Source organism: Bos mutus, chromosome 22, assembly GCF_027580195.1.
Source record: "Bos mutus isolate GX-2022 chromosome 22, NWIPB_WYAK_1.1, whole genome shotgun sequence".
Taxonomy (NCBI): Eukaryota; Metazoa; Chordata; class Mammalia; order Artiodactyla; family Bovidae; genus Bos; species Bos mutus.
In genome coordinates, this window is record NC_091638.1 from 10,589,150 (window position 1) to 10,615,099 (window position 25,950).

The 25,950-nt window shown below is 39.7% G+C and overlaps 1 protein-coding gene across 19 annotated transcripts in view; it reads left to right on the forward strand.

The window, feature by feature from the left end:
• LRRFIP2 (LRR binding FLII interacting protein 2) overlaps window positions 1-25,950 on the forward strand; it is a 109,156-nt gene that overhangs the window by 17,238 nt on the left and 65,968 nt on the right. For all 19 annotated transcript variants that reach the window (XM_070359585.1, XM_070359597.1, XM_070359598.1 and 16 more), the window contains exon 2: window positions 7,670-7,813. In XM_070359585.1, coding sequence (XP_070215686.1) covers window positions 7,724-7,813 — 90 coding nt within the window. In that variant the 5' untranslated portion in view covers window positions 7,670-7,723. The remainder of the gene's footprint in view (window positions 1-7,669; window positions 7,814-25,950) is intronic.

Here is a 25,950-nt window from a genome sequence, read left to right on the forward strand (position 1 = left end):
CATCAAAGTCTTACAACACAAGAAAAAAATAGGTGAATTGACTTCCTCAAAATAAAAACCTTTGTGTCTCAGAGAACACCATTCTCTGAATAGTAAGAAAGGATATGTAGACAGGACTTCCTGATGTCCAGTGGTTAAGACTCTCACTTCTGCTGCACGGGGCATGGGTTTGATCTCTGGTCAGGGAACTAAGTTCCCACATGCCCTGCAGTGTGGCCAATAAATAAATTAATTATTTGATTAAAAAAAAGAAAGAATACATTAAAATGGTATAGCTACATTCTCTCTGACCTCTTTATGATTTTAATTTTCCTATTGTACTCTTTCTTCCACTTACAAGGCAATGATTAGTATGTACGTAGTGCCTTGCAGATTTTCAGTAGATCTTCATTGAAAGGGGGAAAATTAAAGGTATATGATTTCTTTTATTAAAATTTTCTAATTTTAGAATCTCCTTCATATTACATTAGAAAATCATATCCTTATTTCACACTTCTACATTTTTCTTTTGTTTAGGGTTTTATCACTTTTGTTTGGGTTTTTTTGTCACCTGAGCTTCTGTTTTTAACCCTAGTACTTCTGCTGTTTTCTTATTTTCTGCTTTATTTCACACTTTTAAGTGGGACCTATCTTCAATTGTATATAATTTTCTCTCTCCTTCCCATTCAGTCTCTGAACATGCGACCATACATTTCTGAGATAATTAAAGATGTGGGGAAAGGAGTCCATTCAAATGGTACTACTTGAACATGATTTACTTCTTAGGGCAAGCTGAGAATGCAGTTGTTGGTAAGAGTACATCTTCCTGATTTAGGTTCTGCACAGTTGATGACGTAGTATTATAAATCATGTTTAACATACAGCCCATTGGTGCTGCTGCTAAGTCACTTCAGTCGTGTCCGACTCTATGCGACCCCATAGACGGCAGCCCACCAGGCTCCCCTGTCCCTGGGATTCTCCAGGCAAGAACACTGGAGTGAGTTGCCATTTCCTTCTCCAGTGCATGAAAGTGAAAAGTGAAAGTGAAGTCGCTCAGTCATGTCCGACTCTTTGCGACCCCATGAACTGCAGCCCACCAGGCTCCTCCGCCCATGGGATTTTCCAGGCAAGAGTACTGGAGTGGGGTGCCATTGCCTTCTCTGTACAGCCCATTAGAGTTCATTTATTGAATAACATTGTTAGCAAGGAAGGAAGTTCACCCCTGGCATGTACTCTTATGAAAAGAGGAAATGGAAAGATTATTGGTTGTATTGGGTATATAAGAATACTATGTATTCAAAATATTGGACTTTAAAAAACATTTTTGGTAATTCTTAGGAGGACTGAATGTGGAAGTAGGATATGTGACTATACAAGTCTTTGACCTTTTATAGGCATTGTATTTTATAAAAGATGAGTTTAAATTAACCATTATAGGTTCTGATACTTTTCCTGAGATTTAGTTTGTATTTAGTATCTATCTATCTTTGTCCTGCCAGGCCCTCCAGTTTTGCCTCATATATGTATTTTTCATTTTTTACTCTGCCTCAAGTTTTGGGTGTTCCTTTTGTTGCTTTTGTGGGTTCTGTGTAATGGTCTCATCTAGATATTTCAGAATTGATGTCTCTGCAATCCCTCCCTCCCTTCCTTGCTTGCTTTTTTCTTTTCTTCTTTCCCCCTCTCCTCCCCCTGCTCTTTGTGCCCTTCCCCCTCCTCCTCTTTTTTTTTTCTCTTTTAGTCCAGGAATTCATGTTCTCTCCTTTCCCCATAATCTTCCTAATGTGTGTGTAACTACTGGTATTCTTCTATACTGCGATTACCTCTGCCTTCCTTTTTATTTCAAATCAAGATTTTTAAATTGCAATTCCCAGTTGCCATGCCTTTTGTTCATGTAGTCATCTACCTTTGTCAACCAGTTACTTTTTTCCCAGCACTTTATTATAAAAAATCTCAAACATACAAAAAAGTTGACGGAACTCCCTGGTGGTCTAGTAGTTAGGACTCCACACTTTCACTGCAGGGCCCAGGTTTGATTTCTGGTCAGGAACTAAGATCTTGCAAGCTGCGTGGCACAGCTTAAAAAAAAAAAGTTGACAGAGGTCTGTGAACACTCTTGTACCTACCACCTGGATTCTACGATTAATATTTTATTGTATGTTGTCACCCATGTAGTTCTTTCTCCATTCTCCTCTCTATCCATTATTCCTTTTTATTTTTGGATGCATTTCTAAATAAGTAGAAGGTATCAGTATACTTCAACTCGAAATGTTTCAGTATGTGCATCATTGACTAGAGTTCAGTATTTGTTTGAAGGTCCTTTTCTTTTGAGGTGGAATTTACATAGAGATATATGCACAGATCTTAAGTGTACCATTTAAAGACCTTTGTCTTTCTAAGTCAATTTGTGTTATAATAAGGTGACTAACACGCATTATACAGTTATACCTCTGAACTTGTGTATTCATTCAGATTTTCCAAAAAAGACTTTGAATACCATAGAGTACCTTAAAATGTTTTTTTAGCATGGCCAGCGATATCACAAGAAGCATACTGGTAGAAGCAATTTTGAGGATACTTTTGTTTAGTTAAAAATAAAAAATTTTAAAGAAAGGCTAGGAATGCCCTTTTGTCAGCTTCATAAGCTAAATATGTAAAAGAGCTGGTTAGTTCAAGACACTTGAAACATTTTGTCTGCTAAGTGCTTGCATTTATCTTAATTCACTTGAGCCTCACATTAGCCATGTCAGAGAGTGGGGACAGTTGTTGTTTCTGCTCTTTGGGTGAAGAAAGGAAGGTGTAGGCAGCGGGAAGAGCAGAGCAGCAACTGGTCATGCAACCAGCTCAGAGCCTCTCGATTTAAATCTTATCCAGTGGCAGCAGCTCCAGTCGCTCTAATTACAGTTCAGCTGCCATTCTGGATCCTGGGATTTGCTTATAAGTAACTACCAAATGTTTTATTGTATGGACTTGGGTTACCTGTAATGGCAATGCTGACACAAAAGACTTAACACCAGTATGTTGAATTTTCTATGATGAAATATAATACTTACGATATAAGGGAACTGCACCCATCAGGATCCAGACAGAACTATCTAAGTGTGCTATATTTAGCATATGACACACTGATATTCTGTTCTCATAAAAGTGAACCGTATCATGATTGAAATGCCACTTAATGTGGCAAAATGCCTATTTTTCAGAAATGTATTGCATGAGAAGCTTATTGGAGAAGAGAAAGCCTTATTGATATATCTGTTTTGGAAGATTTATATTTCACAGCACCCTTTCTTTCCTTTAGGTAGACAAATACTTAATGACAAAACCATCTGGAGAAAATCAACTTGACATTGGATAAAGGAGTTCACAAAAATGCAGGCAGTTTTGTTCTTGTCAGGGGGTGTAAAGGTTTAGCTCTGGGTTTGGTTGATAGCACTAAGGAAAAGCTGGAAGAAATTAACATGGCTCCCAAAGAAAACTGTTCTTGAGAGAACCTCCTTGGAATAGAAATTTACTTTAGAATCCGAAACTTGAAATAATTTATTTGAGGTCACCTTCGAGTCTATCTTTAATTTTGTCATTTCATTTAAAGTAGTTTTCTATTGTCTATGCCAGAAATCTTATTTCTTTTAAGGTTTCCCCCTGTCGGTAATGTAGACTCTTCTAGAGTTATTAGAAGATGGTTACATAGGAACTGAAAACCTTACTTTTTTCTAATGTCAGTAAGGATGTCTCCTTACAGAATACAAACAATGTAATTTTTTCAAAAGCCCTCAATTGTTTTTTCAAATAGGTAATGACTGATCTGCCTCACGTGCAGGTGAAAAAGGTGGCGGGATCTGGCCAGTTATGCGTGAGAACCCCTGGGTGCCCTTGTAGGTGGGTCTCAGAGGACACGGGAGACAGGAAGTCGTCTCCGCTTCCTCCCTGTGATCCTGCGCCTCCGTCCTTTTCGCTGTCATCTTTCTCTCAGGGTGGCTTAGCCTGGAGCTTGTTGAAACAGTTTTGGTTTTTAGGCATTTTTAAGAAAAGATAATTCTTAAAAAAATTTTTGTTTATTTATTTTTGGTGGTGCTGGGTCTTCGTTGCAGTGCACTGGCTTCTTATCGCAGTGGCTTTTCTTGTTGCAGAGCACAGGCTCTAGGGCGCTCGGGCTTCAGTAGTTAGGACGCGTGGGCTTAGATACTCCATGGCATGTGGGGATCTTCCTGGATCAGGGCTCGAACCCATGTCCCCTGCATTGGCAGGTGGATTCTTTACCACTGAGCCACTAGGGAAGCCCCCTAGCAAAGATAATTATTTAAATCTGTGTGCTAAGGAATATCCTGGCAGCTCTAAGGTCTAAGGCAGTGTATTAGTTGAGAAAGAAGGAAAATGGATTATGGGAAAAGAGGAGAAAGAAATACTCTATTCAAAAGCATGCCACTGGTGGTGGTGTCAGACAGCGTGTCTCAGCTGGGTAGCATATTGGGCCTGATTTGGGTGCAATCCACTTTGGGGCCAGTTTATTCTCTGATATGAAAGCTTTTATTTTTAAATGCATCTCTTTCCCCCAATGCTATTGAAGTTTTAGAGAATCAAGAAGAAAAAACACTCTTCTAACAAAACTACTGTTTTTTGGAACTTTGCTACAGTTCCAGCCAAATCTTTTTTTCTTCTCTAATTATTTTTGTGTATCTGGAATTGGAAAATGTCTATGTTTTGTATCCCACTTCTATGAAATGTCTTTCAGTGAGTCCTTGGAAAGTTGGCTGAAGGGCAAATATTGGATGATCCCACAGAGCATCAGCTAAATTGTCACTCCACTCTGAAAAAGAACCTTCTGTTGCATGCTGCTTTTCTCTCAGTGGGTGACTGGTGTTTATACAGCATTACTATTAAACAAGTGAATGATCTTTAAAATGGTGTTGAGGCTAAGAATGATGGCATATTTCTGGGGGAAAAAAAAACCGTCTGTGCTTTCCAGAAATTGTCTTGATTGGTGGCTAGGATTTAATCATGTGCTGCCTTCCAATATACATTCTTATTTTTTTTTTCTTCTGTTTCCTTTTAAATGAACCTTTTCTTGTATCAGTTCAGATGCTCAGTCATGTCAGACTCTTTGCAACTCCATGGACTGCATGGACTTTCTTGTATAGAGGTATATTTTCTATGGCAGAATCATAAAACTATCATCAGTCTTCATTCTGATTGACAAAGATAACAGGCAGCTGTGTAGGAGTAAAAAAAACGGAGTCAGCTAAGCTAGGAATGGCCTGAATTTTCATCAGAGAGAACTTTTTTGGGCAGAATGAATTGATGAGTTCTGTTTTATTTTGCTTGGATCAAGTAAGTTCATTCCAATACATTAAAGTCACTTATACTTTTAATATATTCAGTAGTGTATTCTATTAGGACAAACTTACTTGAGATTTTCTTTGTGGCTTGTCATCAAATGAAATTTTGCAGGTTTATGTATTTATTATTTATTTTGTTTGCTTGTGTCGGGTCTTAGTTGTAGCACGCAGGATCTTCTGTTGCTGTGCACAGGCTCTAGTCATGCCCTGTGGGCTTCAGTAGTGTGGCTCATGAGCTTAGTTGTTCCATGGCGTGTGGGATCCCAGTCCTCCAGGGCTCAAACTTGCGTCTTCTGCATTCTAGAAGGCTGATTCTTAACCACTGAACCACCAGGGAAGTCCCTCGCCAGTTTATTTTGTTAAAGCTAGGAAAAAACGAATGGATATTTCATTTAAAAAGCTACATGCCCAGGAATGTGTATAGGAGAGAAGGAGTCATGTAATTTGGGATACATTCTCTCACTAATGTCTTTAATTTCAAATACCCTGTGCTAGAAAGGTTAGATGGTCTTTATCGTCCTTGTTATTTAACCCTAGCAGATGACTTTTTTCTTCTCTCCTTTGTAAAAATGCATCTATTTTATAATAACAATAATAATAGGCCCATAGACATATTCTTAGTCATTGGCCTATCTCATCACTGTTTTGTTCATCACTGTATTTTTAATACCTCCTATAGTACCTACCTGGCAATGGCAGGCATTCAGGGTTTGTTGCCCTAGACGTTGTTGGTTGTCGTACTGTTCATGGGGTTGTTCTCAAGCCAAGAACACTGGAGCGGTTTACCATTCTCTCCTCCAGTTGACCACGTTTTGTCAGAATGCTCGACTATGATCCATCCGTCTTGGGTGGCCCTACACGGCATGGCTCACAGTTTCATTTAGTTACGCAAGCGCCTTTGCCACAACAAGACCGTGATCCATGAAGGGCAAAAGTGAAAAAGCTGGCTTAAAACTCAACATTGAGAAAACTAAGATCATGGCATCTGGTCCCATCACTTCATGGCAAATAGAAGGGGAAAAATTGGAAACAGTGACAGACTTTATTTTCTTGGGCTCCAGAATCACTGCAGACAGTGGCTGCAGCCACAGAATTAAAAGATGCTTGCTCCTTGAAAGGAAAGCTATGACAAACATAGGCAATGTATTGAAAAGCAGAGACATCATCTTGCTGACAAAATGTCTGTATAGTCAAAAATACGATTTTTCCAGTAGTCATATACAGATGTGAGAGTTGGACTGTAAAGAAGGCTGAGTGCTGAAGAATTGATGCTTTTGAATTATGGTGCTGGGGAAGACTCTTGAGAGTCCCTTGGACAGCAGGGAGATCAAGCCAGTCAATCCTAAAGGAAATCAACCTTAAATATTCATTGGAAGGACTGATGCTGAAGCTCCAGTACTTTAGCCACCTGATGCGAGGAGCCAACTCATTGGAAAAGACCCTGATGCTGGGAAAGATTGAAGGCAAAAGGAGAAGGAGGCAGCAGAGGATGAGATGGTTAGATAGTTATCACTGACTCAATGGACATGAGTTTGAGCAAACTCCAGGAGAAAGTGAAGGACAGGGAAGCCTAGCATGCTGCAGTCTGTGGGATCGCAAAGAGTTGGACCCGACTTAAAGACTGAACAACAGATGTTGATGTTTATTGCTAATTGCAGAATAATAAACATTTTTTTTTAATGTGGTAACTTCCGTGGTGGCTCAGTGGTAAAGAATCCACCTGCCAATGCAGGAGGCGCAGGTTCGATCCCTGGGTCAGGAGTATCTCGTGGAGAAGGAAATGGCAACCCACTCCAGTATTTCTGCCTATAAAATCCCATTGACAAAGGAACCGGGCGGGCTCTAGTCTGTGGGGTTGCAGTTGGTCACAACTTAGCCACTATACAACAACGGTGGTTTAAGTGGAATTGTTTCTTGATTTACATTAAAAGCTAACTTGCCTTTGTAGCTTTAAGGCTCTGTATTAAACTTTATTGAATATGTGCTCTCAAAGTCTTAGGCTGAATGACTTCTGTGAAATGTTTTTTTCTTTCTAGAATGGAAATAGATTTTAGAAATAGCTCTAGTAATTTTAAACTGTTAAGTAAAATTATTACTGTTTGCAGTTTTCTGAAGCTAATATAATATGTTCTCATAGATTGCTGTGGATAATATGGTGAAAAGCATAGAAGGTTTAGTAATTAGTATAAATTTAAATATTCCAAAATATATTTGGGAAAAAACTGATGGTGGAAGACAAAGTGGTGACTAATTTCAGTAATTGATACATATAGTTTCTCGTTGTTAAAAGTATAAATGAGTATTAAAACTATATAAAGAGAAACATCCTAAATTATTCTGTTTCTTTTTTATTTCAGGGCTGAAAACAGTGAAGTCACATTTCATTGTTTAAAGACTGTTTAGAAGACAAGATGGGGACTCCTGGTTCTGGAAGGAAAAGGACACCTGTGAAAGACCGATTTTCTGCAGAAGATGAAGCTTTGAGTAACATTGCCAGAGAGGTATGTCTAGAAAACCCCTCGCACACTGAGTTGTACGAAAGAGAATGCTGTAAAGGTGCTGGGGGGAGAAATACAGAGAGTCATTCATTGAGCCAGTTTAGAATGTTTGCTGTGAATTAGATGTTAAATACAGCCTCCAAAATATTGTACTAGAATAAAATGCAGTTACTATCTCTTTACTTGGGTATTTATTCAAGTTATGTAAAATTAATTTTTCATTTTATTTTTGTGGTTTAGTTGACCTCCAGGGACTTGTCCTAATGTTTTGAAATTTATAATTAATCTTCATTATTGAAGCTTAAGGTAATTAGAATGTTGAAGATACGATAGATAGCTCTATTGTAGAAATGCTCATTTGGACTCTACCGTTAATATATTCCAGGAAGCACAGTATAATTGTTGACAGAAACAGACCTTATTTGGTGTCTGGTCAGATTCAGCATCTTAGCAGTTTTTTAAATAACTGCAATGGAATTTTTGTGTTTAACTTTTAGCTAGTAATAGAGCTTCTGGAGCATTTTTGTTTTGGTTTGTTGACAACTCAGAAAAAAGGACAAAAAGGAAAGGAGTGTCACCTATTAGATCTCTGGCAGCATTTCCTGTTGCATATTGGACATGTTGGATAACTCCCAGCTGTGATTTCTCAGTGAGGAGCCAACTTGATTTCAGACTCTGTCTGCAGTTGCAGACCTGATCATATACTAACCTGGTAGAAGAAGCACTTAGAGCATTTTCAGATTGTATTCTTTGGGTGCGAATTGTTCCCTCATCACTTCCTCTTCGTTATTCTTAGTAAATAACTCATGTAAAACTAGTGCTGTTTCCTTTTGACATATCACACAGACTTTTTTCGCATTTAGCTCATTGTTACGTTTTTCCTTTTGTAAGCTACTTAGCTTTTGAATTAGAAGTCAAATTTTGTAGGAGGATATTTGAGGCAGAGGGAAGTTCTCTAAAATCTGATGACAAAACTGTGATAATACCTTAACAAAATTATTTTTAAAAATTGGTGAGATAGTTTTAGATAAAAAGGAAAAAGATATTTAAAATTGAAGCATTAGCTAACACTTCACAGTGATCTTAAGAATCTACTTGAATGAAGTATTTTGGAAGCCACACAGTTTAGTTGAAAATTGAAACTACTCAGAATATTTGATCCCAAAATCCGCGGGATTTACATACCCAGATTTCTATAAGGGGAGGAAATCCCAGTATGTTTTAGGCTCTTTTTGTACTGTCACTAGATATTTTAATTCTTTTTTTGGATATGATGCTTCATTTACAAAATCAGGTATCATTCAAGCATCTAACCCTTGAGTGCTTCAGATCAGATCAGATCAGTCGCTCAGTCGTGTCCAACTCTTTGCAACCCCATGAATCGCAGCACGCCAGGCCTCCCTGTCCATCACCAACTCCGGGAGTTCACTCAGACCCACGCCCATCGAGTCAGTGATGCCATCCAGCCATCTCATCCTCTGTCATCCTCTTCTCCTCCTGCCCCCAATCCCTCCCAGCATCAGAGTCTTTTCCAGTGAGTCAACTCTTCGCATGAGGTGGCCAAAGTACTGGAGTTTCAGCTTTAGCATCATTCCTTCCAAAGAAATCCCAGGGCTGATCTCCTTCAGAATGGACTGGTTGGATCTCCTTGCAGTCCAAGGGACTCTCAAGAGTCTTCTCCAACACCACAGTTCAAAAGCATCAATTCTTCAGCGCTCAGCTTTCTTCACAGTCCAACTCTCACATCCATACATGACCACAGGAAAAACCATAGCCTTGACTAGACGAACCTTTGTTGGCAAAGTAATGTCTCTGCTTTTGAATATGCTATCTAGGTTGGTCGTAACTTTCCTTCCAAGGAGTAAGCGTCTTTTAATTTCATGGCTGCAATCACCATCTGCAGTGATTTTGGAGCCCAGAAAAATAAAGTCTGACGCTGTTTCCACTGTTTCCCCATCTATTTCCCATGAAGTGGTGGGACTGGATGCCATGATCTTCGTTTTCCAACGTTTTCACTCTCCACTTTCACTTTCATCAAGAGGCTTTTTAGTTCTTCTTCACTTTCTGCCATAAGGGTGGTGTCATCTGCATATCTGAGATTATTGATATTTCTCCCGGCAATCTTGATTCCAGCTTGTGTTTCTTCCAGCCCAGCGTTTCTCATGATGTACTCTGCATATAAGTTAAATAAACAGGGTGACAATATACAGCCTTGACGAACTCTTTTTCCTATTTGGAACCAGTCTGTTGTTCCATATCCAGTTCTAACTGCTGCTTCCTGACTGCATACAAATTTCTCAAGAGGCAGATCAGGTGGTCTGGTATTCCCATCTCTTGAAGAATTTTCCACAGTTTCTTGTGATCCACACAGTCAAAGGCTTTGGCATAGTCAATAAAGCAGAAATAGATGTTTTTCTGGAACTCTCTTGCTTTTTCCATGATCCAGTGGATGTTGGCAATTTGATCACTGGTTCCTCTGCCTTTTCTAAAACCAGCTTGAACATCAGGAAGTTCACGGTTCACATATTGCTGAAGCCTGGCTTGGAGAATTTTGAGCATTACTTTACTAGCATGTGAGATGAGTGCAATTGTGCGGTAGTTTGAGCATTCTTTGGCATTGCCTTTCTTTGGGATTGGAATGAAAATGGACCTTTTCCAGTCCTGTGGCCACTGCTGAATTTTCAAAATTTTCTGGCATATTGAGTGCAGCACTTTCACAGCATCATCTTTCAGGATTTGGAATAGCTCAACTGGAATTCCATCACCTCCACTAGCTTTGTTTGTAGTGATGCTTTCTAAGGCCCACTTGACTTCATATTCCAGGATGTCTGGCTCTAGGTGAGTGATCACACCATCGTGATTATCTGGGTCATGAAGATCTTTTTTGTACAGTTCTTCTGTGTATTCTTGCCACCTCTTCTTAATATCTTCTGCTTCTGTTAGGTCCATACCATTTCTGTCCTTTATCGAGCCCATCTTTGCATGAAATGTTCCTTCGGTATCTCTGATTTTCTTAAAGAGATTCCTAGTCTTTCCCATTGAGTGCTTACTATGTGACAAATACTTTTCTAAGCATTTAAAATGAACTTTATTTTGGGGGCCTCTAAAATCACAGCAGATGGTGACTGCAGCCATGAAATTAAAAGACGCTTACTCCTTGGAAGGAAAGTTATGACCAACCTAGACACTATATTCAAAAGCAGAGACATTACTTTGTCAACAAAGATCCGTCTAGTCAAGGCTATGGTTTTTCCAGTGGTCATGTATGGATGTGAGAGTTGGACTGTGAAGAAAGCTGAGCGCTGAAGAATTGATGCTTTTGAACTGTGGTGTTGGAGAAGACTCTTGAGAGTCCCTTGGACTACAAGGAGATCCAACCAGTCTATCCTAGAGGAGATCGGTCCTGAATATTCATTGGAAGGACTGAGGCTGAAGCTGAAACTCTAATACTTTGGCCACCTGATGTGAAGAACTGACTCATTTGAAAAGACCCTGATGCTGGGCAAGATTGAAGGCGTGAGGAGAAGGGGACAACAGAGGATGAGATGGTTGGATGGCATCACCAACTCAATGGACATGAGTTGGTAATGGACAGGGAGGCCTGGCATGCTGCTGTCCATGGGGTTGCAAAGAGTTGGACACGACTGAGCAACTGAATTGAACTGAATTCATTTAATCTCCACAGAATTGTGAAATTGGTTCTATTATAGTCTCCATTTTACAGATGAAGAAATGATTGCACAGAAAAGACAAGTAACTTCCCTAAGGTCACACAGCTAGGAAATAGCAGAACTTGGATTCAAATAACAAATTTCAAATGAAGTCTGTGCCATGCTGTTTTTAGTGTTCTCTATCTTCTCCATTAATAGTTTGTTTTTCTGTAGCTTTTCATGATTTTAAATCAAATCACATCTTGATTCTCAAAATAACCCTATAAGTTAGGATAGAATTTTTTTTTAAAGGCTGCCATTTCAAGTGGACAGACACTCTTCATTTAAAAAAATTTTTTTTTTTTTTTTTTTAATTTAATTTTGGCTGTGCTGGGTGTTTGTTGCTGCAAGGGCTTTTTCTCTAGCTGCAGCGAGTGAGGGCTACTCTCTAGTTGCAGTGCACGGGCTTCTCGTGGTGCCTCTTGTTGCAGAGCACAGCCTCCAGGGTGTGCAGACTTAAGTAGTTGCGGCTTGCAGGCTCTAGAGCACAGGCTTAAAAGTTGTGGCACGTGGGCTTAGTTGCTCCACAGTATGTGGGGTCTTCCCTGATCAGGGGTTGAACTCTTGTCTCCTGCATTGGCAGGTAGATTCTTTACCACTGAGCCACCAGGTAAGCCCAGGAGAGATGTTGTTATTAGCCTTAGTTACAAATGAGGAAACAGATGAAACTGATCGATTAATGTCTGAAAGGTATCAAAACTGGGACTCAAACTCAGCTTTTAAAGCTGTTGTTCATTCTTCCGAATCATACTACTTCCAGAAGAGCTGGGCTTTGGAGAGTTACAAGCATGGCTTTGAATTCTGGCTGTACTCATTGCTGGTTAAGCAATCTTGTTAAGTAACTACTGTGTACTTCAGTTTCCTCAACTGTAAAATGGGAATAATAGGGGCTTCCCAGGTGGCTCAGAGGTTAAAGCATCTGCCCACAATGCAGGAGACCTGGGTTCGATCCCTGGGTCGGGAAGATCCCCTGGAGAAGGAAATGGCAACCCACTCCAGTATTCTTGCCTGGAGAATCCCATGGACGGAGGAGCCTGGTGGGCTACAGTCCACAGGGTTGCAAAGAGTCGGACACGACTGAGCGACTTCACTTTCCTTTCCTGTATTATAGAACTGTTGTCACATTTAAATAGTACATGTAAACTTTACCATGGTGTTAGACTTGCAGTAGGCTATTTTGTTGCTTCTTAATAAGTTGAAATAGGAAGTAAGAAGTAAAATATTCTTTTGCAAAAATGTATTTAAAATAAGTACTCTAAACATGGTCATCAGAATCTCTCAGGTTGCTTTTTCAGTATACAGATTACCAGGCCTTACCCCGTACTTGCTAAATCTGAATCTGTGAGGGTGAGCTTATAGGTTTGTATTTAAATGCACACACACACAGATACACATGCATGTGCACACACGCATACAGATATACAAACATACTCCTTCCTGGGCCAGTCATGGGAACCATGAAGCAAAGTACACAGAAGAACCCATCTGGGATGATCAGTTTTTTATACTTACAGGTTGTTTCCTCCCTGTACCTTATTACTTTGCTATGAAATAACTAAGTTTAATCCAGTTATTATATTTAAAGTTACAATATTATTTTTATAAAAAGTTTAAGAGGCCACTATTCCTAGTTTTCATTTCTGTCTTCCGAACTCTGAACATGAATATTCCAACTCTAATGATCTGGTCAGCTTAAACCTGAAACTTAAAAGGACTAGTTTTTACTTTTAAGTTTCAAGACTTTATTTGCAAGAATGAATGCCTAAAGTGTGATGTAGTTGTTGTGAAACTTTAGAGGAAATAGGTTTAGCAGTCTTAATAATTCTTTCGTATATCCTTTGTGATTCTTTTTTCTCTTTCAAGTTTTAATAGCCAGTTCTCTATTGTCCATTCGTACGTTGAACGGTTGGCATTCATAGATAGCCCCCAATTTTTATTTTCTCTGATAGAATCATCCTTTCACACACACACACACGCAAATGCCTTGGGTTAGGAATAAAAACTAACAGAACCCTCGTAACAACTGAAAATGACAAATAGCTTAATCTTTTTTTTAAAGTTTAATCTTAAGAGTTTAATTTGTCTTTCCTCACTTCAAATTGCTTTTTGAGGCAGATAGGACATGCCATAAATAAACAAAAATAGCTTCTTTTTCCTCCTGCTTACTTTTTTTCAAGTTTCCATGCATCTCAGTTGGCACCAAATCAGACAACTAGAGGGAAGAAGAAAAGGAAAAAGGGGCATGATTGTGTTCTGCACACTGAATAATTTGCGTGCTAATATGTAGAACTGAGTGTGTTTTAAAAATTGTTATAAAATACTCATAAGATTGACCACGGTAACCATTTTTAAGTGTGCAGTTCTGTGGGTTTAAATACAGTCACGTGTGCAACCGTCATCACCATCGATCTCCAGGATTCTTTTTATCTTGTAAAACCTGGATAGATTTTTGAAAATGTTGGAATGTTTGAAGACTTCTCTGTGAAGGAGGAGTGCGGATGGATCTAGAAGTCCTGCCGTGCTGTGGTAGGTGTGTTGCTGCTCTCTCGGGAGGGCATGTCTGTCACGGCGCTTGTGAGAGCAGGTGTTGGGGGAGGTCCCAGCAGGTTCTCCGGGGTGTCAGAAGGCCTATCGGGATGCTTATTACCTTTCCTGCTTGTGTGACTTTGATTGTCCCACAGGTTTGGGGAAAATGCAGTTGGAGAGTTGCCTGTCAGTGAAAATTACCTAAAAGCACAGAGTATGTGAAACTGGGGACCCTTAAGTAGCTAGCCTCTGAAAGGGAGAAGGACGAGGAAGGATGAAAGCCAGTTATGCCGCCTTACCACAGTCAGTTTCGTGAGTGTTACAGTGAGTGTTTCTGAGAAGTAGAAGGGTCTTGAAGAGTCTGCAGGCAGTCTGATTACAGCATCACTGAAGCCTGGAATATTACTCCTTTCCTTGTTGTAGAGCTGAAATGATGAAGAAAACATGTTTTCTGCACTTCCCTTCAAATGAAAGTCATCAGAATGTTGCTTATTTTTGAACCTGATGATCTGAAAGTCTGTCCGGTTCTAAAATTCTGTGATTTCTTTTGAGATTCAGGACCCCCTCAAAATTCATACTCATTTTGCACAATTCTCTTAAATCTAAATAATCATTGACAGTGACTTACCTGGCGGTCCAGTGGCTAAGACTCTGCACTCCCAATGTAGGGGGCCTGGGTTCCATCCCTAGTTAGGGAACTAGATCCCATATGCCGCAGCTAAGTGTTCACATGTGCTGCAACTTAAAAAAAAAGATCCTACAAGCACAACAAAGATCAAAGATCCCTCATGCCACAACTGAGACCTGACACAGCCAGAAGAAAATAAATTAAAAAACAGAATCAATGACAAGCATAGAAACTGATCTTTTATAGGAGTTAGAGAGACTGTCATGTTGAGCAGAGTTTGCATGTATACATATTCTGTGTGCAAACCTATTTGTAATACTAAGGATAAAAGGAAGCTCTATGGCTGTTTACCATTTGTCACTGCTAGAACGTTCGAATTTCATTTTTTAACACTAGCTTTATTGAGATATAATTCACATAACATGTAATTCATTTGAAGCATACCATTCAATGGTTTTTACATGACTAATTTTTAGGCTGTGGTCAAAATATGTGTAACCATCAACACTATCTATTTCAAAAATCTTTTCATCACCCCAGACAGAAGTTCTGTAACCATTAAGCAATAACTCCTTTGCCCCCTCTTTCAGCTCCTAGTAACCTCTAATTTACTTTATGTCCCTATGAATTTGTCTAATTCTAGATATTTCATATAATTGGAATTATACAATATTTGTCCTCTTGTTTCTGGCTTAATGCCTTAGCGTAATGTCTTCAAGATTCATCCATGTTGTAGCAAGTGTCAGAACTTCATTCCTCTTTTTCTTCCATTTTAAAGAACTTAATTCCTTCTTTTATGGGTAAATGATAGTCCATTGTATGTACGTATTGCATTTTCTTTGTCCATTTATCTGTTGATGGACAGTTGGTTGCATTTTATTATTTTGCTGCCTAAAATGGTAGATTCCAGCCATCTAGTAATGAAAACCAGAAATGTGATTATGGATTAGCAGCCTGAGAAGAAGGGTACAAAGGGAAGAGCCGTGCTTCGTTTAAAACTACTGTCCAGTATTACTGTTTTATGGAACAACAGCCACGAGAGCTTGATAGAGCTAATGATTTCCTCATAGTTATTTTGCTGTTTTGTTCTAGTCATCTGTTCATTTTTAGGCAGTGTTGAATTAAGGATAAAAAACTTTTGTCAAGGATAGCAGTTTTTTAAAATGCAAAGAATTTCCATAATCAATAATGATTATGGGTATTAGTACCATTTTTCATTTAAGAATAAAGTGGGTTTTTTTAGAAACATGAATTTTGAGTGTCATTCATTTAGTAAATGTTTATTGGGCATCTACTCTCATAGGTGCTGTGTTAGGTAAGGACATGGGATGGACAGGTCTAATGTGGTCATTTCCCTTGTAGAGCTTAGATGCTAGAGGAAAAAATTGACCCTAAAATTAATGTCTACATTTAATATTGTAATTTCTGTCTTGAAAGCTGTGGTTGTCGGTGTATGTTACAACCAGTGGTATTCTTAAAATTGAGCAAACGTAATAATATATTTATTTACAGCCGTGCTAAGTGCTTTGAGTGAACAGTAAATGATTTTATTGAAGAGTGTGATGGGAGACTTGACATGTTTGATGGCTTTGGGAAGGCTTCCCTGAGGAAGCGCCCTTTCAGTTGAGTTTTGAAGGAGTGGAATGATTTAGGAGGAGCTGTCAGATTCCAGGAAGAGCTTTACCGTCAGTGGGAAGAACATGGGACAAGCTTCTGAGGCCGAAAGATATGGAGAATTCAAGGAATAGCACCAGCTGACTTTTGCTGAGCTCTAATTATGTACCAGGCACTGTTCTGAGCCCTTTAAACAGACTTAATCCTCTTGATAACTCTGTGGGGTGGTCTGCTGTTCTCATTTTATCCATGGTGAATCCAGGGCATGGAGAAGTGAGGTAACTTGCTCAAGGTCGCATAGCTAGAAAGGGGTCGGGCTGACAAGTGCACTTGGGCTCCTACACTCTTAATTGTTGTGCCTCCAGGATAGCACTGTTAACCCTGACATGGACAGCAAGGAGGAGAGTAGCTGGAGAGGCAGGAGCCAGATCATGTAGGCTGGTGGCCTTCAACAGCGAGTGACTTTGTCCCACAGAAGACAGTGGGCAACGTATGAGGATGTTTTTGCCTGTCACTACTGGCATTTATCGGGAGAGGTCAGGGATATTGCTGAAAATGCCACAGTGCACAGGACAGTTGCCCGCCAAGAAAGAATTCTCTGGTTCAAATGTCAGTAAGGCTTAGGTTGAGAACCTAATATGATTTTGGTCTGCATTCTAAAGAGGAAAGGGGAAAAATGAAGGATTTTGTGTAGGGGTATGACGTGATCAGATTTGTGCCTTCAAAAGATGACTTTCCTGTGGGTTGGAGATGCTATTATTAATAATACCAGAAAGAGACCGTAGTGGTTGCAGGGAGGTGAGTCATGAGAGCCAGCGGTGGCCGAGCCTAAAGTGATGACTGTGGGATGGGGGGAGATGGTTGGAATGGAGACAGAGAAGATGCTTAGTGAGTGGCAGTGGTTGGGTAGCAGGGCGGGGGACTTGGGGTTGTGCATCCGGTCGGATGGTAGTCAACATTACTGTGTGGAGGACGTTTGCAGAGGGAAGACCATAAATTTATGTTAGGCTGTGTGGAATTTAATGTGTCTGTGGAGATTTTGAAGAAGCAGTTTGGGGGTTTGGGTCAGGAGCTCAAAGGAGGGGTCCTGGGCTCTACATACACATCTGAGACTTGTGCACTTGTAGAAAGTGATTGAAATCATGAGCTGTGGATGAGATTGTCTAGAGAGAAAGTGTAGAGTTGAGGGTAGTCACTCCTCAGGCTGAGCCCTAAAGAACTCCAGGTCATATCTCGAGTCTTCCTGATGGTGACACTTTCTTTGATCATCCTTTTGTGTTTGGTTCAGATTGTTCTGTCCCAATTGGATTTGTCTGAAAAGTTAACTCCACAGAAGGCAGAATTACTCTTCTTTAATATGCTCAGTGGTGGTACACAAAAAAGATTATGAAATATGAGTTAACTTTTCAGAGCTATGAAAAATGAATGCTTTTCTTTCCATTTCTGCCCAGTTAAGGATTTTCTTAAAAAATTCTGCCACTTTGTAGTCACTGGTTTTTTGCTTTACTTTTTGCTGTGCTGGGTCTTGGTTGCTGCCTGGGCTTTCTCTGATGGTGGGGCACACGGGCTGCTCTCGGTGGGGCACACAGGCTGCTCACTGCAGTGGCTCCTCTCGTTGCAGAGCATGGGCTCTAGGTGCACGGCCTTCAGCAGCTGTGGCGCTCACAGGGTTAGTGGCTCTGCGGCCTGTGGGATCTTCCCAGACCAGGGATGGAACTCATTTCCTCTACATTGGCAGGCAGAATCTTTAACCACCAGGGAAGTCCTGTACTTAATGTTTTTATTCAACAGATGCTTTGACAGAGTTGTCACTTTTAGTCAGTTAGGAATCTTTCCAGTGCCATTAGTGCATGAACGCACCTGTCTTCATTTTTGTCCTCATTGACCCACTGAAATGAAGGCAAAGGGAGGGGCCCATGTGATTGGGGCAGCCCTCCCTCTGCAATCCAGAGCCCTGGCTCTGTGATGGCCAACGTTCCTCTTCATGTCTCACTGTTCCTGGAGTTGTCCCTCCAACCAGAATTAAAGGAGGATTACTGGGCCTGAAGTTTTGTGCCAGTATGACTAAAATATGTTTGGTATAAAATTCATTGTCATTATCTTCACCATTCCTGTGACTTATAGGCATTTGGAGAAAAAATTCAGATAGCACAGTATCATTGTCCTAAATATAAAGTCATTACTAGCAACCCCCACCCCCAGCCCCCAAGACACACACAGAGTATTTCTGCTGGGACTGTGAATCACATTTTCCTTTGGCAAGACATGTCATTGCTGAGCCAAAGTTTCAGCTTTCCTGTGCTATCTATTTGTTAGATTGTATTCAAACCTCAGTAATAAAGTTTGTAGTCTTAAATTTCTTCTCTCATTCTGAAAGAATATTTTGCCGTCAGAAGATTTCTGAATAAAAGGAAGATACAGTTGTTAGACATCAGAAGAAAATGGATTAAAATTCCTTAGATTTTATCTAATATTGTTATTTATGCCCAGGAAAGTTTATATAGTTGGTTTTCAACTACCAAACGCTTTAAAAAAAAAAGGTTGATACTGTAAGATCAAATTAAGAAAAATGGTACCCAAGATTTTCTACTAAAGGGAAGTTGCTAGGAAGTTGAGTAATGGTTTTTATTTGTTAATTTGGAAACCGTAGCAACACAATAAATATTATGTCTCAGCTTGTCTTTCAGTGTTCTTTTGGCATGAGTGTCATGGAAGAATAAACAAAATTAAGCACAGTAAACTCTTGAGACCTAGCTACCTGAATTAGTCATTTTCCTTGACAGTTTCACTTTGTATAATTTTGTATTTCAGATTTCTTGAAATTAAAGCATAGTCTGTAAATGCCTAAATAACTCAGATGGTAAAGAATCTACCTGCAATGCAGGGACCCAGGTTTGATCCCTGGATCAGGAAGATCCCCTGGAGAAGGAAATGGTAGCCCACTCCAGTATTCTTGCCTGGGAAATCCCATGGACAGAGAAGCTTGGCGGGCTTCCTGGGGTCGCAAAGAGTTGGACATAGCTGAGGGACAAACACCTTATGTTTCTTTCTCATGCCAGTTGCGTGGATTTTGTATTATGGATGTACGTGCAGGCTGGCAATTCCGCATTTGGTTCCATTCAGTGCATTTGTGTCTAATCATGAAATTTGAATTTGCCTCCCTTTAAAACTGTCCCATATGATAGTGGGACAGAAGTTTCAAAAGCTAGCGGTTTCTGTTCTTTAAAGGCGTTTGAGTGTGTTTTCATGTTCTGTTCTTTTTGAAAAAGGTTGAATGCAGAAAGGTTTTAGTAATAGTTTAAGTATCCTTTTGGGACAGTTATTTCAGACCTTTTCCTAAAAAGGTAAGAAGGAAGGGAGAAGACATCGTAAACCAAGTTTAGGGCCTTTTTATTTCATCCCTAGTCCTAGTTCCGCTTCCCTTGCCCCAACAGGGAGCCACTATAGTAGAATCTTGAGGTGGCCTTCCTGCTCCTCTTCTAAAAGTTCTAACATGTATGATTATAAACAGTATTATTTTATGGATTTCTGTGTCACTTTCTAAGTGTTCTCAGGCATGTGGGTGTGAAACAGCTAGAACATGGGGGAAATTGCCAGAGTAACAGCTTGGTTTGGCTGAAGAAAGGTTGGGGGGAGTGGGAGCTAATGTTGGAGAGGCCAGAGGGCCTGATCAGGATGGGATTTGTGTGCTGAGGAGTTTGCATTTTATTTGGGCAGCTGAGGGGAGCCACTGAAGGGTAAAACCTTTTCCAGAGTTAGCCACCATGTAGAGTGACTGGTAGGGAGAAAATGAGTTAGGAGGCTTTGTTGTCATCTTGGGAGAGGTGATGAGAGCCTGAATTCAGGCAGTGACAATGGGAAAGAAGAGGGAAATTTGGATTGGAGAAATGGTAGAGAGAGAATCTTGATGGAGTAGATAGTTGAGATATAGTAGATAGTTGATATAGAGATGTAGTAGATAGTTGAGATACAGTGACTGGGTGTGGATGGAGGCTAAAAACAGAGGAGCCTTATGGTGATCCTTTGTTTCAGTTTTGGGGGTAATGGGAGCACTGATGGGGATATAAAGAGGAAGAGGGACTTTAAGGGAAAGATGATAAATTCCGTTTGTGATGCTTTGAATCTGAGGTTCCAGTGGGACAGCCAGTTGGGTCAGGACTGAGAGAGAAAAGTCTGTTGGATGCAGAGATTTGCAGACTCTCACTATCACCCAGAGAGAGAACTTAGGGTGGACATACAGTGAAGAGAGTGAGATGAAGTCTGGAAGCTTTGATTACATTAAAGGTCGGACTCTGAAGAAGGCAGATCAGAGAGTCGAGGAAAACCAGGGGAGAGTAGCATTGCAGAAAGCCCAGAGAAGAGTGTTTCAGAAGGAGCGGAGTGGCAGTGATATGGGAAATCCAGAAAGGACAAGCACGATAAGAAGAGAAAAATTCTACTGGGTTTGGTAGTCAGAGGTCATGAGTGACTTTGGCATGAGCAGTTTCTCTGAAATGATTTGGGCAGAACCCAGAAAGCAGTCATTTGAAGAGAATGAGGAGGGAGGTGAGAGAATAGAAGAAGATGAGAGACAAGAGAAGATGAGACAGAGTCGATCCAGGATGGGACGGTTTGTCTGTTGGCCGCACAGCTTATGGGCTCTCAGTTCCCCAACCAGGGACTGAACCGGGGCCATGGCAGTGAAAGCCCTTTGTTAAAGATAGGAGAGACTTTTAACCTACTTAGGATAAGAAGGACAACAGAGGGAGAGAGTGCAGGCAGGAGAAAGATCAGATAGTTGAGGCAAGGTCCCAGGGGAGGGTGGAGTTCACATCATAGTAGGGTGGGTGTGTGTGTCTCTGTATATAGACACGTCCATCTATGTTTTATATGTATATTGTTATATAACTTTACATGTCTATACATATATTTACCTTGTTATATAGCTGTATAGTAAATTCCTGCCTTTGACTCTTAGGATGATGGATTCAAACTGTTTTTTTAAATGAACATAACTTTGTTCCCCCTAGAATAGTTTACAGTGAAATTTGACATGGGGGTTATATTCCAAGGAAGCAGGGTACTGTCCATTGGGTGGGCTAGATCCTGCTTTACCTGTAGACCCACAAGACAGATACTTAGAATAGGATTGGCCTTGGTTGAGTTTCTGATTTGGGATGCCAGTGGGAGCCACACTGAGCTTATTTTAGCCTGTTTGCCTGTGTTTATTTGACTAAGCAGTAACAGAATCCAAATTTAAAATTGTAACAGTGTAAGGATTCTTTTGGATATTGGTGAATTTAGTTACTTCAGTCTAAGTCGTGTCCGATTCTTTGTGACCCCATGGACTGCAGCACGCCAGGCTTCCTTGTCCATCTCCAACTCCCGAAGCTTGCTCAAACTCATGTCCATTGAGTCAGTGATGCCATCCAACCATCTTATCCGCTCTCGTCCCCTTCTCCTCCTGCCTTCAGTCTTTGCCAGCATCAGGGTCTTTTCCAGGTTCTTGGTGAATTTAACAGTGTGTAATATGGAATAGCAGGGATAGGAGGAGAGTGGGAATGGAGAACGTGAAGTTAGAGTTAGTGTCACAGATGAAAGTGGTGAGGGCCTGCTTGGAAGGAAAATTAAAGGTTGGATTCAAGGGATAGTGTAAAGAAAGTTTGATTAAGAAGTAGGAATCCCTGAGGCTGAGTTTTCAACAAGGGTTCCACTTCTGGAGATTGAAAAACAGGGAAGCATAGAGTATTCATGGGGATGAGGTTGCTTTTATCCACTCTTAGTGCATGACAAGAGATACACCAAACAGTTAGAAATATAGGCCTTGCTTTTGGTCAGAGCCCGAGATGTAAGATTTGAGTCATTCCCGTTGGTCGATAATTGAAAATAGGGAGTAAAACGAGAGGAAAGGCTGTGTGTAACAGAAGATTGACTACATTTGGTGTAAAGTCCTGGTCAAAGAAAAAAGAGAACCAGAATAGTACATTTTCACAGAAAAGAGTCTATGCTGAATTGAAAATCATAGGATAATTCATCCAAAGTAAACTTTTATTATTTGCCTAAGGATACATTCTTATACTTGGGGTATAAAGATATACATTGTGGCAACACAGTTAAGAGCATGAACTGGAATCAAATTCTTAGGATCTGGATCTCAGTTCCAGTACTTGCTGGCCAGGGGACATTAAGCCAATTACTTCATCTTTCTTTACATCAAGGGGTTACTTTGTGAGTTAAATGTAAATAACTGTCTAGCTTTGCTAAGTGCCCAAATGATGGTGGTAATATTAATGTGAGGTCTCATCTTTTCTGTCATCTTGAAAGTTTGAGTTTTGATTCTATGAAGATCATTCTCAAAGCACTGTTCAGGTTTATAAATATTAAGAGCAAAGGTAAGGGTCCCCCCTTTACAGAATTAGTACATTTTGAATTGGGTCCTGATATATTGCCAGAGCTTGATCGTTATTTCTCGACTGTCTTCCTTGGAATGATCTTCATGTTTAGAAACCTGGTCCAGTGCTTACTAGATAGATTTACAAGTAATTTCTGAACCTGAATTTCCAGTTCCTGAATTTTCCTATTAACCTTAAAAGTTTGGGTCATATCAGCCTAAAGACCATACAGATACTTCAATTAGGCTCCTCAGTACTTGTGATTTCACTCATGTGTTATGCTAACTTTTAAATTAACTAACTTTTTTTGTAGTAAAATAAACATCACACGAAGTCAGTCATTTTGATCACCTTGAAGTGTACAGTTTAGTGGCGTTAAGTACATTTAAACTGCTGTGCGGTCACGACCGCTGCCCATCCTCAGGATTTTTTCAGCATCCTTAGTGAAACTCTGTACCTGTTAAAATAACAGTTCCCATCCCCTCCTTCCCACACTGGACACCACGGTTCTACTTTCTATCCCTGTGGTATTTGACTATTTTAGGAACCTGAGATAAGCAGAAGCATTTAATATTTGTCCTTTTGTGTCTGGCTTATTTGACTCAACGGTGTCTTCAAAATTCATCACAGTTGTTGCATATAGTCAGAGCTTCCTGCTGTTTAAATTTAAACGTAATATTCCATTGTATGGAAAATGTATGTACATTTTCTTTATCCATTCATCTGTCGATGGACAGTTGGGTTGTTTAAACCCTTTGGCTCTTATGAGTAATATTGCTATGAACATTTGGTGTGTGAATATCTCTTTTGAGTCTTTACTTTCAGTTCCTTTGTGTATGTACCCAGAGGTGGAATTATTGGGTCAAGTGGTGATTCTGTGTTTCATTTTTATTAACCAACCTTTGTATTGAACTTAGTTCAATCCTTGTGGTCCTTTATTGTTTTATCTTTTTTATTTTGTATCTGTGAGAGTGGGTTAAAACTAAGCTGTGGTAGCTCTTTGACACAATTGTATCCTGAGGGGAAGGTGCTAGTGTTGCTACTTTGAAGTGTGGTTTGTGTACCTATAATTTGACTGTTTAAACATATATCAGTATATCTAGTATTACGGCTAAAAGTCTAGAAAGCTTATTATTTAGTGATTTTTTAAAAAATTTTGAATGAGACTTGAAATTTCTAATCCAGTTCTGAGAATATAAAGAAATACTGTTGTAAACAAACACGAAATTAACATATGATACAGTGTTATTTTAGCTTCTCTGGTGGCTCAGACGGTAAAGCGTCTGCCTGCAGTGCTTTTTTTATCCCTGGGCCCGGTTTTATCCCTGGGCCCGGTTCGATCCCTGAGTTGGGAAGATCTCCTGGAGAAGGAAATGGCAACCCACTCCAGTACTCTTGCCTGGAAAATTCCATGGACTGAGGAGCCTGGTAGGCTACAGTCCATGGGATCGCAAAGAGTCAGACACGACTGAGTGACTTTCACTTCACTTCACAGTATTATTAACTAAAGTACAGGTTTTATTCAAATCTTACACAATTTTATGCTAGGATCTATTATTTATTTTCATACCTTATTTAAAATTTCACATTATATTTAGTTGCATTGAGCTGCATTAGCTGCATGCAGCAAATTCTGATAAATTCTCTTTTCATTTTTATTCTGTTACACATATTTTCTGACTTTATTTGTTATGACTTCTGATACACACTCATCATTTAAGTAGACATTTAATTTCCGTATACATGGGTTTTTTAAAGTATCTTTGACATTAAGCTCTCATTTGATACTAATTTCTCACTTAAATGCTTTCTTTGCAGTCATGCTCTGTGTTTTTCCAGTCTTGTAACTTTATTGAGGCTTTCAGTGGCTATAAGTCAAAGATCTCTCTTGGTAAATGTCATATTGCACTTGGAAATATGGGGGTTAATTTCAAATGTTTTTGATATTGATTTCTAACATAATTCCACAGTGTTAAGAGAACAAACTCTGTATGATTTCAATACTTTTAGACCAGGAAATTTTTGCACCTTGTTTTATGTCCCTGGATATGTTCCAGTGTCTCCTGGTTTATAATCTATGGGAATTTGAATAGAATTTGTATCCTGCTGTTGTGTGAAAATCATATAAATCCTAATTATGTTGGATTGGTTCACAGTGCTTTTCAGGTCTATTATATCTTTCTACTTTTCTATGTATTTTATTAATTTTTGAGAATTTGATTTTGAAACTCCAACTAAAAATACTAATTTATCTACTTAAAATGCTTATAAAATATAGTGGAACTATATGTAATTTTGTTCTGTGTTTTCCAAGTCTCCTATAAATGTGTTATCATACTTTCATAATTAAAAAAAAAGAAGAGTTAAAATGTGTCAGTGTAAGAATAGAGTGCACCTCTTGTCTTACCAGATTGGAGTGACTGCTGGCCCCTTGCTGTTCCTGCTATCAGAAACCTGGGAGCAATGTATAAGAAAGAAACAGATAAAGTAGTTTTGAAACCTCTTTATCTCTTAAAGCTTGCTGTATTTAATACTGTCTCCAAGGGAGGTAACATCCGAGTTTCGCTTAGAGTTGCCTAAGTAGCAAAGAGAAGGGTGTGTTTGTGGCTCTGAAGCCCGTGGTCTTTCTGTTGCACAGCAGTTAGGTCCCTTCCCTTTTGTTGTGCAAGAGAATTTATTAGAGAATAAATTTCAATTACCTGTACTTCTGTTTGGTTAGAGAACTCCCATTTTAGAATAGATTGTGCAGAATTGGCCACAGATATCAGAAGGATTAAATCGGCATTCTCGATAAATTTCTAAGGGAGGCTGCAAGTGTAGATGTTTTTATTATGTGCTGAAGCATAATTTAGCCTTAAAGTCTTTTTTTGTAAAATACACATTCTGGTAAGAACGTGGTGATCATTCATAGAGGGGGAAAGAAGGTGGAGAGTGTAGGTGTATTTTAAAATTAACTACATATTTATTTGGCCACGCTGGGTCACTTCGTTGCTGTGAGTGGCCTTTCTCTAGCTGCAGTGAGCCAGTGCCCCTCTTCATTACGGTATGAGGGCTCCCGCTGCAGAGGCTTCTCTTGTTGTGGAGCATCAGCTCTAGGCAGGCAGTCTTCAATAGTAGTGTTGCATGGGTTTAGTTTCCCCGCAGCTTATGGAATCTTCCCTGACCAGGGACTGAACCCGTGTCCCCTGCATTGCCAGGTGAGTTCCTATCCACTGGACCACCAGGGAAGTCTGAGTGTAGGTGTTTTAAAGATAGAGGCCATTGGAAAATTCATGTGAGAAAACTAATTGC